The 17242-nt window shown below is 41.2% G+C and overlaps 1 protein-coding gene across 1 annotated transcript in view; it reads left to right on the top strand.

Annotated features, from left to right (window-relative positions):
• THSD7A (thrombospondin type 1 domain containing 7A) overlaps positions 1-17242 on the top strand; it is a 341657-nt gene that overhangs the window by 313010 nt on the left and 11405 nt on the right. Inside the window, exons 21-24 of the mRNA XM_063123528.1 lie at positions 1111-1226; positions 8680-8797; positions 13278-13423; positions 15261-15435. Coding sequence (XP_062979598.1) covers positions 1111-1226; positions 8680-8797; positions 13278-13423; positions 15261-15435 — 555 coding nt within the window. The remainder of the gene's footprint in view (positions 1-1110; positions 1227-8679; positions 8798-13277; positions 13424-15260; positions 15436-17242) is intronic.

Raw genomic sequence — 17242 nt, 5'->3', positions numbered from 1 at the left:
TTTCTAAGAATTGAAACTGCTGCATCTGCTGCGGACTGGCATCCCCAGGCTGTACAGAGTCCACAGACATCTGGATATATATTTTATCAATTTTCCTGAAATTTTTGCAAATTTATTCATAGGAAAATACACAATTCTTCTGAGACATATGCCATGCTGGAAAATATATGTGTGGAAAAGTCAAATGAAATGGGAGACAATATACTAAACGTTATATACTAACGTAAATTATGTAAGTTGTTGCAAACTTTCTCACAGAATTATTTGTGTATTTTTCCACATAACGGGGGGAAATAATTTGAATCCCTCTGTGAACGGATGCTGGAATGAATGACATAGTCCACGAAACACACACAGGATGGAATTGACAAAATCCAGACATCCTTAGCTGTGATTCTAGCTTAGAGCTTTTCTAAAAAATACATTTATCATGCAGTTATCATTACCTAGTCTCAGCTGTTTACAGATTCTTTAGATGACATCATGACCTTCCAGTTTTGCTTCTGTGTCTAAAAAGCATTTTCAGATTTATATATTTATAATGGCAGGGTAAATGCAGTATTTAATTGCAAAAATTGAAAGAAAACACTTTTTTTACTTGTTTATTTACACTATTCAGCTATACCAAGTGCTACCTTTTCTGCTACAGGTTATGTAGCAGAAAAGCAGGAAAGGAAACTCTGTGCAGTGTTTGGATCTCAATTCTGCAATGAAACCCAAAGTAGATGAAATGGATTAACAGCAGATGAATAACCTCTACTTATATAGGAAATAACCTTGAAGGCTCCACATGTGCCTTGACAGGCAAAGGTGGTAGCTCCTTGTTCGCATCGTTTTGAGGGTGTAAGCCCTGTTGCGCTCGGACTGACTTATCTCCTGTTCAATAAGCATGCATAATATTGCATAGTTATAGCCATTGATTGATGTAGTTTCCCAGTAGATTGCCATGGGAAGCCCACTGTAGGTCATCTGAATTTTAAAAAGGTATGAAATGGAATAGACTATTAATAAGAGGGAAATGAAATGTTCGTGGAGCATTTCTCCCTCTTATGCAGTGAAGAAAGACCTTTTTCACTGACGTCTGGTTCTATTTGTTTCCTTGATGCCTAGATTGGAGTACATGCCAGCTCAGTGAGAAAGCTGTCTGTGGTAATGGGATCAAGACAAGAATGCTTGATTGTGTTCGCAGCGATGGCAAATCAGTTGACCTGAAGTACTGCGAAGAGGTGGGTGAATGTGTTTTCTTCCTCTGGCTTTGTAAATACGCTCAGCAAGTGCTTTCCTTCAGACCCAGTCAACTGGTGCTGTGCTGCATGTGGCTCAGAGCTCTGACAGATGTTTCCCAATGCTATTCAAGGACTGTTAAGTACCCAGTAAATGAGCCTATGCGATAATCAGTGATTTTGTCATTTAATTTCTTCTATTTGCTTAAGTATGAGACCACAAAGGTATGCTAATTTTTTTTTATTGCCTGAAAGTAATGGTTTGGGAACAATAAGCAATCAAGGTGAATAAGTATAATAAATCTTAATCAGAATACTAATCATCATTCTAATTTGAAGCAATTCCTTTGTAGTGCTTTGGACATCTGCCAGCGTCATTTTATTCGAGGTGTCCTTTCTTCCCCCTTGTGTCCGGTGCCAGATTTTTTAGACCCAGATTTTTAAAGAAAGGAACCCCTTCTGTAATATTGGGAAAACCTGTAGCATTAACAAAGAAGTAGAGCCTCTTACTTGAAACATTAATCCTCTGCTAGCAAACCATTTGACCTCTATATAACTGTTGCACGTGCCTACTACTCAGCACTTTCTCAGTACAGATAATGCTGTTGTTTTGTATGGGTGTTGGTTTTTGGATTCCATGTCAGTGGATAGCAAAAGATCCGGTGAGCTCAGAAATTAGGCAGACCTAAGCAGGTCCATGTGGATGAGCATCAAACCAGAACTGGTATAGTTATGGTTCACTGAGAGGCAGGAAGAAGGCCAGGAGAATCCAGCGAAGAACAAGTTAAAAAAACTGGGTTTGTTTATCACAATAGGTTCATGAAGCTCAAGTATCTGTAGGGTCTATCAAGGCAAAGTGATAGTGAAACAGCGACATTTTAATATTTTTCTTAGTGTGTCAAAAAGCATTCACATTCAAGTACCATAAATGATAAGACAGGAAGGGATCTTAAGTTATGTCACAGACAAAGTGGATATCTTGAACCAGTTTTTTTGGTTTTAAAGAAAAGTTTGTAATGTGTGGCATATCCATGCTGATGTAAGTCCATGAAACCTACAGATTTTGGGGGAGGGAGGGAGAGAGGAGAAACAGCTTGTAGGTATTTCCTTCTTCATGAAAGATATATATGATCATAAAACAGTTTTCCCTTATACACAGAGTCATTGTTGATGTGCTTGGGTCTATTTACATTTTAAAGTCTCAGGCAGAGAAATTGTTTTTTTGGATGTTTGCCAGTAATTCCTATTGAAGTTAATATTAATCTCTCTGTGTGTGTGTGCATGCTCAAACACACATATGTCTCCATATGAAACTTGGCAATTGGGCTCTGTTGTATTATTTTATATTGCTTGCTTAATGAGACATGATACAATATGTGTCTCTTGACATGGACATTTGAGAAGCATGAATACCTTTCCTGAAACAATAAGTAATGGTGGATTTAATTCAATAGGAAGTCAGAATGGCCTATTCCCACCCCCCTAAAAAGGAACACCTGTTGCTACATCAGGTGGGAAGGAGCCATTCTCCTTCCCTGAAACTCATCAATGAGAAATGTTTTAACATTCTATTTTTCCTATTTCTGTGTTTCCTATTTGCTGGCTTCATTTTATTTCTGTCCTGCCTACACAAGGCACATAGAACTGTCCATTTCATTTGAAAATTCTGCTGCCTGCCCTTAGGCTTCAGGATAAAGACCTGGTGAAATCCTATCTTCATCACAACAAGTTAAAGCTTCAGGAATCTATACTAGAGTGACCAGATTCAAAAGAGAGCAGGGCTCCTGCAGCTTTAACTGTTGTGATGAAGAAGAAATTTCACTAGGTGCTGTATGCATACAAATGACACCTGCTGAAATTCCCTTTTCAATACAACTGTTAAAGATTTAGGAGCCCTGTCCTGCTTTTCATATGGTCACCCTAGCTTCCTCCAAAGAAAACCTACATTGAAATATTATTTTTGATTAATCACAATCTGTAACCTAGTTTTTATTTCCCAGAAGAACAGATTTCATCACTGTGTGGCGCAGAGCGGTAAAGCAGCAGTTTCTGCAGCTGAAACTCTCCCCACGGCCTGAGTTCGATCCCAGCGGAAGCTGGTTTCAGGCAGCCGGCTCGGGTCGACTCAGCCTTCCATCCTCCCGAGGTCGGTAAAATGAGTACCCAGTTAGCTGGGGGAAAGGTAATAACGGCCGGGGAAAGCAACGGCAAACCACCCCGCTATAAGGCCTGCCAAGAAAACATCAGCCAAGAGTCAGTAATGACTCAGTGCTTGCACGAGAGGTTCCTTTCCTTTCCTAAAGAGTAGAACAATCCTCAACTAAAATTCAGTTAATATACTGTTCAAGAGAAGAGTAAAAAGCATTTTAATATACTGCAGATGTTGTTGCTTTTTTTATCAACCTAGTCTATAGCCTAGGTATGCATAATGACATATTCATTGTAACGTGTTCCATGGGTATCACCTGTCAGTGTCCTAATGCATACTTGATGATCTCATCTAAGTTTTCAGTCAATCTGCTAAATAAGCTACCCCAATATCTTTATTGCTGCTAGCTTTAATTAATTCCCAGAGCATATTTTGAATGTGTCCCACTGTTTATAAGAACATCTCAAAGAACAGTGGAACAGTAGTAGATCTCTCTTGGGTGCAAAAATTAACACATCACAAAACTTTTCTCCTTGGTTCCTTGAGGTCTTTGAAATTCAAATCACCTAAATTCAGAACAGACCCCCCACGCTGTTCAAAATACCCAGAAGCTTCTTTTTGCTCATTTACCTACATTAACAGAGCAGAAGAGTTTAAACTAAGCTTTCTTTCTGGAATTCTAAACCTTTCTTATAAGCAGTGTATCAGCAGGTAAACTTCACTTTCTTGTTAATGTGTAAATCCCCCTTGGCTCGCCTGAGATATAGCTCCTGCTGAGCCTAGACAAAGATCTCTTGTTAAATTCCAGACGTGTCATTTACACAGATCTTAAAGTGGATTGACAGGTCTCTTTTTCACTACAGTGAGTTTTTTCAACTTCTCTTTAGTAGATTTTTTTCAGACCACTTTCAAAATTTTCAGAAACCACTGAGAGAACATTTCAGTCTCCAAGAATATTCTACTGTTATCTTTAAAGTTGCCATTCTACAGCATGAAACTGCTGAATTAGAACTTAATAAGAAGTTTATTTCCATGCACTTGGGCTTGAATAGGGTTTTTTTTTTTTGGTGGGGAGGAGACACTACTAGTGTTAATTAGCATGGCAAATCTAGGGTCGTTGTGTTATCATCAATTGCTGCTTTTATTAGCAGTAACCATGTTTATACATACACTTAAACTTTGCCATTTGTTTAACTGCCACTGTTTACTATTTGTTTTCACTACGATTGTTTGCTGACTGAGGATAATATGCCATACATCTGATGAAGCAGACTCTAGTCCGCAAAAGTTTATGTCATAATAAATGTGTTCATCTTTAAGGTACCACAAGACTATTCATTGTTTTCATTCAAAATAAAGATAACTCATTTCAGTAGATATATACCCAGTTTTCACAAACAGCAGATGAGATGGTGAAGCTGTTTCTGGATCATACCATTTCAGATTACAGGTGGGAACTCACGTTATTGTCTCTGATTAACTACAGCTTAGTGTTATGGGTTCTGTTCAAAACCAAACAAACTGTGGTTGGTCTAAACTATGGTTTACTTAAACAAATCAACATCAAAACATGGTTTATAAAGCTGGCTTGTTTTAGTAAACAAAAGGTGGGCAAACATTTTGCCCCCAAGGGCTGCATTGGATGGCAGTTCCTGGGCCACATGCCAGCAGTGAGCACAGCCAAACACAATGATGTCCTCCCCACCTCACCCTCATTCTCTTACACACATCTGCATACCCCCATTAGAGCCTTACCCCCTCATTCACATTCTCTCTCATGTAGACATACAGACACAGTCTGACAGACACACAGGTTAAAGCCTTCCCCTCCTGCAGACTCTCAATGCCGTCAGAATAGCTGTTCATGTGCTGCTTTGCTACATGGCTAGTGCTGGAGGTGCTTGGTTAAAGTCTCGCAGTCTGTCCCCCCCCTCCAGCACAGCTGATGTAGCCAAAGTTACTGCTCCTGCACTACTAATAGCAGTATGGAAACAGTCTTTTCCCTGCCAACCAGCTCATGGTTGTTCAGTTGGGGAGTGGGGAAAAGCAGGTAGGGCTCACCAGGGCTGCACAGAGAGTGGACTGTGGGCCACTTCAACCTTAGTTAAGAAGTAACCCTTAGTTAAGATCAACCACAGTTTAGGATTTGGATGTCGTGTTAAACGATGCTTAATCAAAAATGGAAATGGAAGCTTTCTTTTGGCCAGTTCAGATGGGAATGGGGGGATGCATGAGCTCAAGGCTCACACAGGTCTATACTCATAATGCTAAACCATAGTTTATCATTGCATGTGAATGCAAACTAGGACTCATCTAGTTTTCAGTATGGAGGACATTTTGGGGGTAGAAGAAAATTTCAAATCTGCCTAGTGTGCGAAACTAGTCTTTAGTTTTGGGAATGCTTGCCAGTTTATTTCTCTGTCTCCTTCACACTTTGTTTTATTGTCCTTTTGGGACTACTTCTATGGCTACTTCAGTCCTGCTAAATAGCTGAGTGCTGGAAACAATGTCTGGCTTTCTGCAAATTCAGGGATTAAATTGAGTAAAGCTTTTGGAGTTTTGTCTGGAGAAAAAATGTGACTCTTGAGAGCAGCTTTACACATTATGATTGCTGCAGAATATACCAGTGTTAACGCCAGTGTTTCCAGCAGCAAACATGTAACATGTGGGTGCCATATTCATGTACCTGCATCTTTAAATATCAGTGTATGTGTCCGAAAATCTGGCTCAATCACATTTCCCTGAAATGTTTACATTATTATTATTATTATTATTATTATTATTATTATTATTATTATTATTATTATTTATATAGCACCATCAGTGTACATGGTGCTGTACAGAGTAAAACAATAAAATAGCAAAACCCTGCCGCCTAGGCTTACATTCTAATAAAATCATAATAAAACAATAAGAAGGGGAAGAGAATGCACCAAACAGGCACAGGGTAGAGTAGAACTAACAGTATAAAAGTCAGATCAAAATCAAGTTTTAAAAGCTTTAGAAAAAAGAAAAGTTTTTAGCTGAGCTTTAAAAGCTGCGGTTGAACTTGTAGTTCTCAAATGTTCTGGAAGAGTGTTCCAGGCGTAAGGGGCAGCGGAAGAAAATGGATGAAGCCGAGCAAGGGAAGTAGAGGCCCTTGGGCAGGTGAGAAACATGGCATCTGAAGAGCGAAGAGCACGAGCGGGGCAATAGTGTGAGATGAGAGAGGAAAGATAGGAAGGTGTTTACAAGATTTTTTTACACGTACATGTGATGTCTACACATTACATTTACCACCAGTGTTTTCTGAAGCAATTGCAGTATGTGGAGCTGCCATGAGTAAAGGCATCAAAACTACTGGTGGCTAATTTCTGGGTTATCCAGAGATTTCAGAAACAAAGAACAAGTGATGAAATCTACAAAACAGAAGAGAGGTCTCAAGCCTCATCTATGGCTTAATGATGCTGCAAATGTAAAACTCTTTAGTATGCAGTATATACTGATGGGCCAATAGATGTTATGGACCATGTTATAGTTGCTTGGAAAAAAGGAGGCTAAGGGGAGACATGATAGAGGTGTACAAAATTATGCATGGTCTGGACAATGTGGATAGGGAGACATTTTTCTCCCTCTCCCAAAATACTGGAACCCGGTGGGTTCATCCAATGAAGCTGATTGGTGGGAGATTCAGGACAGATAAAAAGAAGTACTTCTTCACACAGTGCATAGTTAAAAGTATAGAATTCACTACCACAAGATGTGGTGATGTGCGCAAAGGGTGTGCTGTTTGTGCCAGAAAATCTGATGGTGATGTGCGCAAGGGGTGTACTAATGTTTCAAGCAATAAGTGCCAAATTGAGGGGGACATTGAGTGGGGATCCAGAGTGGGGATCCAGAGATAGCAGGAACAGTCTTCCAGCTGTCTTCTGGCAGCTCTGCTGCTGCCATGCCAAAGAACTGCTACCTCTCAGAGGGCCCATTCAGAAGACACCTAAAACCATGGCTTTAACCATGGTGGTTAAGCCATAAAGCTAGGCCATTTTCAGAAGACACATTAAACCATGGCTTTAACCATGTAAATAAGGCTTTTTACTTTACTCACCATGGTTAAAGCCATGGTTTAAAGTGTCTTCTGAACATAGCCTGGCTTTCTGGCTTAACCACTGTGGTTAATGCCATGGTTTTAGGTGTGTTCTGAACGAGGTCAATGAGTGCCATTGCTCCTGGCAGCAGGAGCAAAAAGGAATCGCTTTGTTGGGAGCCTCTTTGCCAGAACCTGTGCTTCAAAGAGACCAGGGCCGGATCTACACTACTGCTTTAAAGCGCTTTATAACTGTTATAAAGCGCTTTAACTGCTTTAAAGCACTATAAAACTGTTATAAAGCGCTTTAAAGCAGTAGTGTAGATCCGGCCCAGGAGGAGGGCCCCCAAAGGCTAATATTGCCTCGGAAGCCCCTCCGCTGGCCAATGTCACCACAAACTCCCACCAATGTTGGAGCTTGAGAAACGTCTCATTCCCTCCACAACCCCGTCACCTGCAACAGCCCTCCCATGGTCAGGCAAGCCGAACATGGAGTAGGGCATCATTGTCTACAGTGTTAAATAAATAAATGAATAAAAATAATATCCTTTATGACTGAATATTCAATAAATGTTTGCCTTTGAAAAAAATATCTCTGGGTGCACACCCTAATGAAATGTGTTGCACATGCCTATAATGGCTTTAAAAGGGGGTTGGATAAATACTTTGAGGTGAAGGCTATCAATGGCTACTTGTCCTGATGGCTAAGTGCAACCTCCAGTAGCAGAGGCAGTAAGCCTGTACACACCAGTTGCTGGGGAACATAGGTGGGAGGGTGCTGTTGTACTGTGTTGTTGGTCCCTGGTTGACAGCTGATGGCCACTGTGTAAACAGAGTACTGGACTAGATGGACCCTCAGCATGATCCAGCATGGCACATCTTATGTTCTTAAACATGTTCTGATGTTCTGATGTATAGTGTAGGTGGGAAATTGTAAATGTGGTGTATTTTATTCCTTTCTCCCTTTTTAAAATTTCAGACAAGGTGCAACTTAAAGTGACATATTCTGTCACTGTTCCCCAGTTCCAGATTTCAAGACCATAACAGAAGGATGTTTATGGTGTTTTTTGTACCCTATTCAGGAACTAAAACCATGTTTAGAGGAAACATATCCTGGCTAATAAATATATACAATAGAACTCCCCCTCCCCAGCTTTCTCTTTTGGAATTATTAACTTTTAGTTGAAGATGTGTTATGGACAACTTGCACTTGACTTGCTGATGGTTCTGTCATTCTATTTTAGCTCGGCTTGGAAAGGACCTGGCATATGAACACAACCTGCGTGGTGGAATGTCCTGTGAACTGTCAGCTTTCTGACTGGTCTCCGTGGTCTGAATGCTCCCAGGCTTGTGGCCTAGCTGGTTAGTTCAGAAGCTTTCCTTTGGCAGATACTTAAAACATCTTAAGAAGGAGCACCAAGCTCATATCAGTCACCAAGAAACAGAAGGGGCAATTGCTTGGATAAAGAGATTGGTAGGTCAGGGGAGGTTTGTGTTGCCTGCATGCAATCTTCCCCTGATGCCATGCTTGTGCTAAGAGGATCAGGACTGTCAAAATCCATTTCTGATTTAGATAATAGAAACCAGACAAGGCAAATGCTACCTGGGACTCCTGCAGGAGACTATCTGTGTCTGGCATATCCGAATGAACAGAAGACCATTTTAGGTCCCATTTGGATGGGTTCTTCTTTACAACTTCTTAAGGAGACAGAAAAGACAAAACAAAACAAAAAAACCAAAGATGTTGTGCTCCTTTTTTGGACATTCAACTAATGTCCACATATTGTTTTAAATACTTTTCTGATTGCAGAATCTAGAAAATCCAGGAAGGTATTAACAATCAGAGATGTTGAAACAGAAATGCGCTCTTTCCTATTTGTTTAAAATGGAATTATGAAGAACAATTCCACAAATGTGTGAGAGGCAAGAAACATAAAAAAAAGTAATGCAGGAGTAACACCATCCACAGCCTGCTCTTGCCCATCTATTTTCCTAACTGGAGCAAATTCCCCCCTTTAGGCTGCTTGCTAGCACCATCATTAACCATGGTTAAGGATAATCAGGGTTATGTTTAACTGGGATCTGAAACTGTGGTTTCATGTGGTTAAAGCTTTCCAGTGATGAAAGTTTACAGCCAGTGGCATAACCACTGTGCAATGAGCAGGAGAGGCATCCCACCACCATAATATACTGGGTTGGATACAGATTTAATCATACTTAGAGTGGACCTGTTGAAATTAATAGGCCAGGTAAGACATAACTAACTTAAGTCCCATTGGTTTGAGTGGGTCTCCTCTAAGTATGACTAAATCTGGATCCAAACCACTAACTGTATTCATGGCTTCGAGCATTCAAGTTGTACAGCATCTTAGCAGGAAACAGAGAGGCATAGCTAGCTTCTAATACAGCTCTGCTGCCACTCAGTGGAGTCTAAAGGGAAGCTTGCAAGTATAATTTCCTTAGTATAAAAAACAGTTCCTTTGAGGACAGAATATAACTTAGGCTGCTGTCCTATACACACCTCTCAGGGCTTGCTTCTAAGTAGACATGGATAGGATTGGGCTGTTCAGAGGACTTCTAGCTCTCAGTAACAATTGTTTCCTTATTGTTCCTCTATTGTAGCTTTTAATCCAAAGATGGGGACTGTTCAGCCCTCCAGATGTTGCTAACGGTGAGTTGCAGTCTAGCAACATCTGGAGGGCCACATGTTCTCCACCTGTTTAAACCAATATTTTGTCTGCTTTTAGTTACAATACTTGATACACTTTCACTCATTAAGGCTTTCTTGGAACTCTAAGGAGAGCAATAACTAACTGGTCAGAAAACCATTAACTGCTGCTACATTTGTCAAGCACACCCACACACTATTCCTTGTGACAGCGCTGTACCATCTGTCCCAGTAATGAAATGTAATACCTTAGGAAGGAAGAAACAGAAGCAGCCAAAGGGATCACAAAAGGGAGGGGGGAAGGACCCTGTGTGATTGTACAACTCCTTGAAATACAGCCTAGGTCTGCAAATAGGCCTGGGTAGCGTGTCAGCTGTAGCCAGCCTGAAGATTACAGGCTGCTAAATCCATTCTACTTGGTGAAATATCCTGTCTCCTTTGAATATTCTCCATATTTAAAGATGACGGGAGAGACAAAGAGGATAAAACAGAAAGCTCCCCTTGCTTTCTAAATAGTCATCTCTTGTGAATCTAGTAGACTTCTAAATTTATCCCAAAGAAAGTTGATGTGAACAAGACACCTTATTAAATGGAAGTCAAGGCAGGGTGTGAATGAAGCAGCAAGTTTCAGTTTCCCTCTTTATAAAACAGTTGTTCTTTATATCAGCCTTCTCCAACCTGCTGTTTTCTGGATGTGTTGGAGCAAAAGTCCTATCATCCAGTACACTGGCTGGGGATAAAGGGAGTTGGGGTCCAAAGCATCTGGAGGTCGCCAGGTTGGAGAAGGCTAATTTTTATTATAAAGTGTGATGACAGTGAAGTTTGTAATCCCTGGATTCAGATTACAAATTCTAGCAGCTCATAACACAAGATAAGCAAATATTACAGCCAGTGGTGGCTGGTGCTCATTGGGGCTGGTGGGGTGGAGGACTGCGTCAGCGGAGGCTGGTTCCTCTGATTTCAGTGGGGAGATGAATCCATTCTGGGTTTTAGTCAGAACCAGCCAGAACTCTAAAGGAGCTATCCAAAATGCTGCCCCCAAAATAGGTTCAGCATGTTGGATAGCTCCTATAGCATTCTGGCTGGTTCTGATTGAAACCCGAAATGGATTCACCGCCCCACTGAAATTGGAGCCACCAGCCTCTGCTGGACTGGGCAGATTCTCAGTCTTCTATTGAGATTATCGGAGAAGGGCAGGAGTAGCCCATGCATGGCAAATGGCAATTGCATACCATGAATTGGAGCAAAAGTACCTGGTTGTGGGGGTATTTCTGTGCCACAGATGGGTGGGGGACAATAGTTTTAGAACAGGTTTTTCTGTTAGACAGCTGCAGGCATGTCATTTACAGCCCATTCCTAAATACCTTTTCTCAAGAGTAAATTTTATTTATTTAGTTATTACATTTTTATACCGCCCAATAGCTGAAGCTCTCTGGGCGGTTCACAAAAATTAAAACCATCATGAAACAACCAACAGGTTAAAAGCACAAATACAAAAAATGCAGAATAAAAAGCACAACCAGGATAAAACCACGCAGCAAAATTGATATAAGATTAAAATACAGAGTTAGAACAGTAAAATTTAAATTTAAGTTAAAATTAAGTGTTAAAATACTGAGAGAATAAAAAGGTCTTCAGCTGGCGACGAAAGGAGTACAGTGTAGGCGCCAGGCGGACCTCTCTGGGGAGCTCATTCCACAACCGGGGTGCCACAGCGGAGAAAGCCCTCCTCCTAGTAGCCACCTACCTCACTTCCTTTGGCAGGGGCTCACAGAGAAGGGCCCCTGTGGATGATCTTAAGGTCTGGGCAGGTACATATGGGAGGAGGCGTTCCTTCAAATAACCTGGCCCCAAACCGTTTAGGGCTTTAAATGTCAATACCAGCACTTTGAATCGGGCCTGGACCTGGACTGGCAGCCAATGAAGTTGTAAAAGGACTGGCATAATATGATCTCGCCGGCCAGTCCCTGTTAGAAACGGGCTGCCCTGTTTTGTACCAGCTGAAGCTTCCGGACCGTTTTCAAAGGCAGCCCCACGTATAACACATTGCAGTAATCCAAACGAGAGGTTATCAGAGCATGGATAACTGTAGCTAGGCTATCTCTGTTCAGATAAGGGCGTAGTTGGTATATCAACCTAAGCTGATAAAAGGTGCTCTTTGCCACCAAGTTCACCTGTGCCTCAAGTGACAGTTCTGGATCCAAGAGCACCCCCAAACTATGGACCCAATCCTTTAGGGAGAGTGCAACCCCGTCCAGGCCAGGGCAAACATCACCTCACTGGACAGATGAACCACCCACTAACAGTACCTCTGTCTTGCCTGGATTGAGTCTCAGTTTGTTAGCCCTCATCCAATGCTTCTGCGGACCATGGCATTACCTTTCTATTATGTATTGCAATATGATGACGATGGTTAGACACTACAGTGCCATCATTACATGTATACAGAGCTTCATAGGCAAGATACAGACAGCTCCCTGCTCTTCTCACAAGCTGTAGACCTCTTTAAGACATCTAACATTGTCCCTTCAGCTAGTCCAGTATAGCCCAACAATATGATAACCTCTATCAGCCTGCAGCTAACAGCTGACTAGGAGATTGCTGTGGTACAAAAATCCGCCTTCCTGTCCATTGATGTAGGGCTAACCTACATGGTTTGTTAAATATGCAATGCACAGATGAGCTCCACTTCACTTTTTCCTTCCAAGTAAGCATGCAGGGCCCTGATTTGTATCAGGACCACCACTCACAGGTTGGGGAGGATTAAATCTTCTCACACAACTGGTTTTCCCCTCCTAAATCCCCCCATGGGGGCTTAAACAGAGCAGAGAGAGAATTTTCATTGGTAGCTGGGTGGGAAGGTGTAAATCTCCCCTACCCATACAAGGTAGCCCCAGCCCTGATCAGGGGCAAGTGCACTTACTTGGAGATAAAAAAGAAAGTGAGAGTCATCTGCATGCTACAACTTTAAAACAGCATGTGGTTTAGCCCCTATTTGATCCAGGCCAAAGATCCACCCACAACCAGTTCCTTATAAGCTTTCTAGCTAATGTATGGAATAAGAGAATCATTCCTGGGTAAATCAAGCTTCTTGGGCTGAAAGATATCTTGTTCAATGTGACAAATACCAATGGTACATTCTCGCTTCTCTCTCTCTCTCTCTGTGTTTTGAAGGAAAGATGATACGGAGGAGAACTGTTATCCAACCCTTCCAAGGTGATGGGAGACCTTGTCCTTCACAAATGGAGCAATTCAAACCCTGCCCAGTAAAACCTTGTTATCGATGGCAGTACAGTCAGTGGGCTGAATGCAGAGTTGAGGTAAAATAGACGTTTGAAGCCTTTCATCCTTACATATTTGTAATACACGTACAGTGTGCATAAAACTGTTTATGAACTACATCTAAGCCAGAGTTGGTGAACCTGAGGCCCTCCAGATGTTGCTGGACTACATCTTTGACTCTGTACTGTTAGCTTCACCCTACCCGGTGCCTGTTTACACTTCCCTGTGCCTGTTTGCATTCTCCTTCCCTCTTTATTGTTTACTACAACTCATTAGATTGTAAGCCTATGCGGCAGGGTCTTGCTATTTACTGTGTTATCTGTACAGCACCATGTACATTGATGGTGCTATATAAATAAATAAATAAATAAATAAATAATAAATAATAATAATAATAATAATAATAATAATAATAATAATAATGCTGGCTGGGGCTTATAGGAGTTAGAAACCAACAACATCTGGAAGACCATGGGTTCTCCATCCCTGCTCTAAACTCAGGCTCTCAGACATCATTATAAAGAGGTTTCCAAGAGTGACCTGAACACTGCCTGAACCTCCTTGAGTGAAAAACCAGGGGTTGGATGCAGATATGTGGTAGACTGTGCTGATAGAAATGGACTTCTCTGCCACTTCCCATGGCAGATGCTCCAGCCCCCTGAAAATGCTACACAAGGAGTCAGGAGACCCTGCTGAATGGGATGAGTTGTGTCAAGAGCGGGTTCCCTAAAAACCAGACAGAGACTTTCCACGAGCAGAGACCTTCCTTTCATGGAAGGTCCCTTCCCCTCTCACAAGGCAGATGCTGGATCCAACCCCAGAAATGGAAGCCATTCATTGCCATTGACACCACTCTGTCTTGTAAGTCAATTCACATGTTTACCAAGGGCATATGGTGAAGTCCCAAGAGAGGCAGCGTGTCTGAATAAGCTATGTTAAAATCTGCCTGCCTTTGCACAGCTATCATGCCAGGGTGAAAGCTTCCAACAAAGTCTTATATTGACTTGCTGATTTGGGGGAAGGAAATTTTGACAGAGGGGCACATCCAAACTTACAGTCACTTCATCTTGATGATTTTTAGCTGATAAGGAAGTGTATCAATGCTGATAAATAATAATAAATAATTAATATACTCTGAACTGATACTGTGCCCTTTCTGAGCATTTGTGGTAGTATTTAGCAATGGCCCAAGGGAGCAGGTCTAAAAAGCAAGGTTGAGGGGGAGTGAACTGAAGCCATAGCCTGTTTTCAGATATCTTTGGAAATCAAAAAGATGGTTGCCCCATGATAATCTTAGCTTTGATGCTCCCCTTTGATTATCAGCAGCCTATGAACCCATAGCACAATCATATAATTCCTATATAATAGGAAAGCAAATAGGACAGGCTTATAGTTGCACACTTCCATCGAGAAGTCTGCCTAATACTTACAAAGCAAAATTCCATGAAACAACCTATTGTTGATTAAGTAAAATGACTCTTGGCAATTTTACCTACAGTGTTTGGATCCAGGATCTCTCTTCCATGAAGGGCTCCACTCTCCTTTTTTACCAAGACCTTCTTTGTCTGTTATTTTAGAAAACTTGTTGTTATTATACAAACAGAAAATACGAACAGCCTGGTTTCCTCCAAATCACCATGCTACAGAGATTGCTTGCCTTTGAACAACAATTTGGGCATTTTAATTATGCATGGGGCTGAACCAGGCAGTTTAGCTACCTCAGATCAAACTCCTAGTATATGCATTTTGACAGATTAATAGGATTTATATGCTTCCCTTCTCATCAGTAAGGAAGTCCCATTAAATATATGTGGAAGTGTGTCTAACATTTTCCACTTTCAGCAGGTTTTTTTTTTAATGGTTCTCCTTTTCCAGGATGCTCAGTGTGGAGAAGGGACAAGAGCCAGAAACATTTCTTGTGTGGTCTATGATGGGTCCAGCGACGACATTGGCAAAATAGTGGATGAAGAATTTTGTGGGGAAATTGAACCTGTCATTGATGGCAACAAGAAAATTGTGCTTGAGGAAACCTGCACCCTGCCTTGCCCAGGTAACCAATTTGTTTGGGGGAATGATACACTGTGGTTGTACTCAGTGCTGAAGAATTCATTGAAAGAAAGCCTGGCAGGGTATGTTCCTGCCCACACTACATTGCTCTATGCCACAGCAAGTCAAAGGAGTTTTCTATCCCTTCAAAGCTTCGTATGAATGTAATTCCGCATTATAACTCGAATATTTTCCTGCTGGTAAATTAGGCATCCCATGTGCGGATGCGCTACAAACACAAACAGGAGGAGAGAGGTGAATGGAGGACGGGGTCCCTGTAGGTGAGAGGACCCTTGAGGTATGCAGGAAAATCCTGCACTGAGGGAGGATTGCCTGCTTCACCCCAAACCTAGAACTCAGCAGGGGCCAAAGGCTGCACGTGCCCACTGCTGTCCCGCTGCCAGCAAACACAACTGTCAGAGAGTTAGAGTGTCATCAGACAAGCGTTTTATCACACACTCGTTCCTGGGCACTCAAATTTTTCCCAGTTTCTTTTGACAACACTGTTGGCTTCCCACGTGTCGCTCGCCCCTTGCTAGTTTTCCTGTTGCAAAAAACGACCTGGGAAATCTGACTTTTTTGGCAGTAGCGAAATGTCCCACTATTTCCTGCTGTGTGCAGGAGAAGCAGCAGGATAAAAACATCCACGTGTTCATTGTTTACTTCTTCTTTCTTCCCCATGTAAAGAAAGAGGAAGCATTGGGCAGAAGCGGGGTTGGGTGGTGGGCGGAGAGAAGTGACAGTAAGGAAATGTGATCCCCCCATCTGATGACACTCTTTGATTAAGCTTTTCACAAAACTGTCTCCCTCATTTCAACTTTTAAATTGTTTTGTAAATGGGTTTTTAATCATATGTTTTATATTGTATTTTTAAGGTTTTAATCTTTTATAATCTGCCCAGAAAAATTTGGCTGTTGGACGGTATAGAAATGTTAATAATAATAATAATAATAATAATAATAATAATAATAATATACTCAACACTAACCACCAAATCAGAACAAGTGCTACAACAAGCCCCAATGAATTGCTCTTTTAAAAATTATCTTTAAAACTACCATTTTTCCCCACTCGAAATTTTGCTGAGGAAATAACCTTTGCTTGAATGGTCCCACAATTCACCAAAGAGAAGATTAACTGCCCTGTGGGGATGTGTTAATGGTGCACTCTGGCTAATGTTTCCAAAGATCACTCTATGCCCACCTATTATAGGCACATCGTTTATTCAATAATTCATTTCTTTACACAATTTCTTAATGTTAGCAAATAAAAGCCCTTCATTAAGGCATCTAGTTAACATGGGGCTGATTTTATTTGTTGTCAACATAATGGAAGGCAACATGAATTTTTAATAGTCCTTTTGCTGGAATAATTAAAGCTCTTAGCTCATTTGCAAGCCGGGATGCGTCTTTAGCTTTATGACCTCCATAGACATGACACTATTGGCAAAACTGACTTTTCCACAAACCCACATTCTCTTACCATGCTGTGTTTTGTGTGGATCTCAAAAGACATAAGGGAACTGTGTCCATTTTTTAATATAAACATAGGGGTTCTGGTATAGAGGATACATAGAGCTTTGGCTATTGGGCAGTATAGTCATTGCTCTTATAAAGCAATAAATAAATAAATAAATAAATAAATAAATAAATAAATATGATTTGTCAGTAATATTTTGTGCCTGGATAATGAAAGCTAAAATATCAGACACACTAATAAGCAGGTGATTAGTTCTAAGAGCTCACTCCCAGTCCTCTTTGTGCCAGCATGTAAGGGTTTGGATGAGGTTAATTAAAAGCCTAGCTAGGGCA

This window comes from Elgaria multicarinata, chromosome 1 (genome assembly GCF_023053635.1).
Source record: "Elgaria multicarinata webbii isolate HBS135686 ecotype San Diego chromosome 1, rElgMul1.1.pri, whole genome shotgun sequence".
In the NCBI taxonomy this organism is placed as follows: Eukaryota; Metazoa; Chordata; class Lepidosauria; order Squamata; family Anguidae; genus Elgaria; species Elgaria multicarinata.
This window is presented reverse-complemented; position numbering and strand designations above follow the sequence as displayed.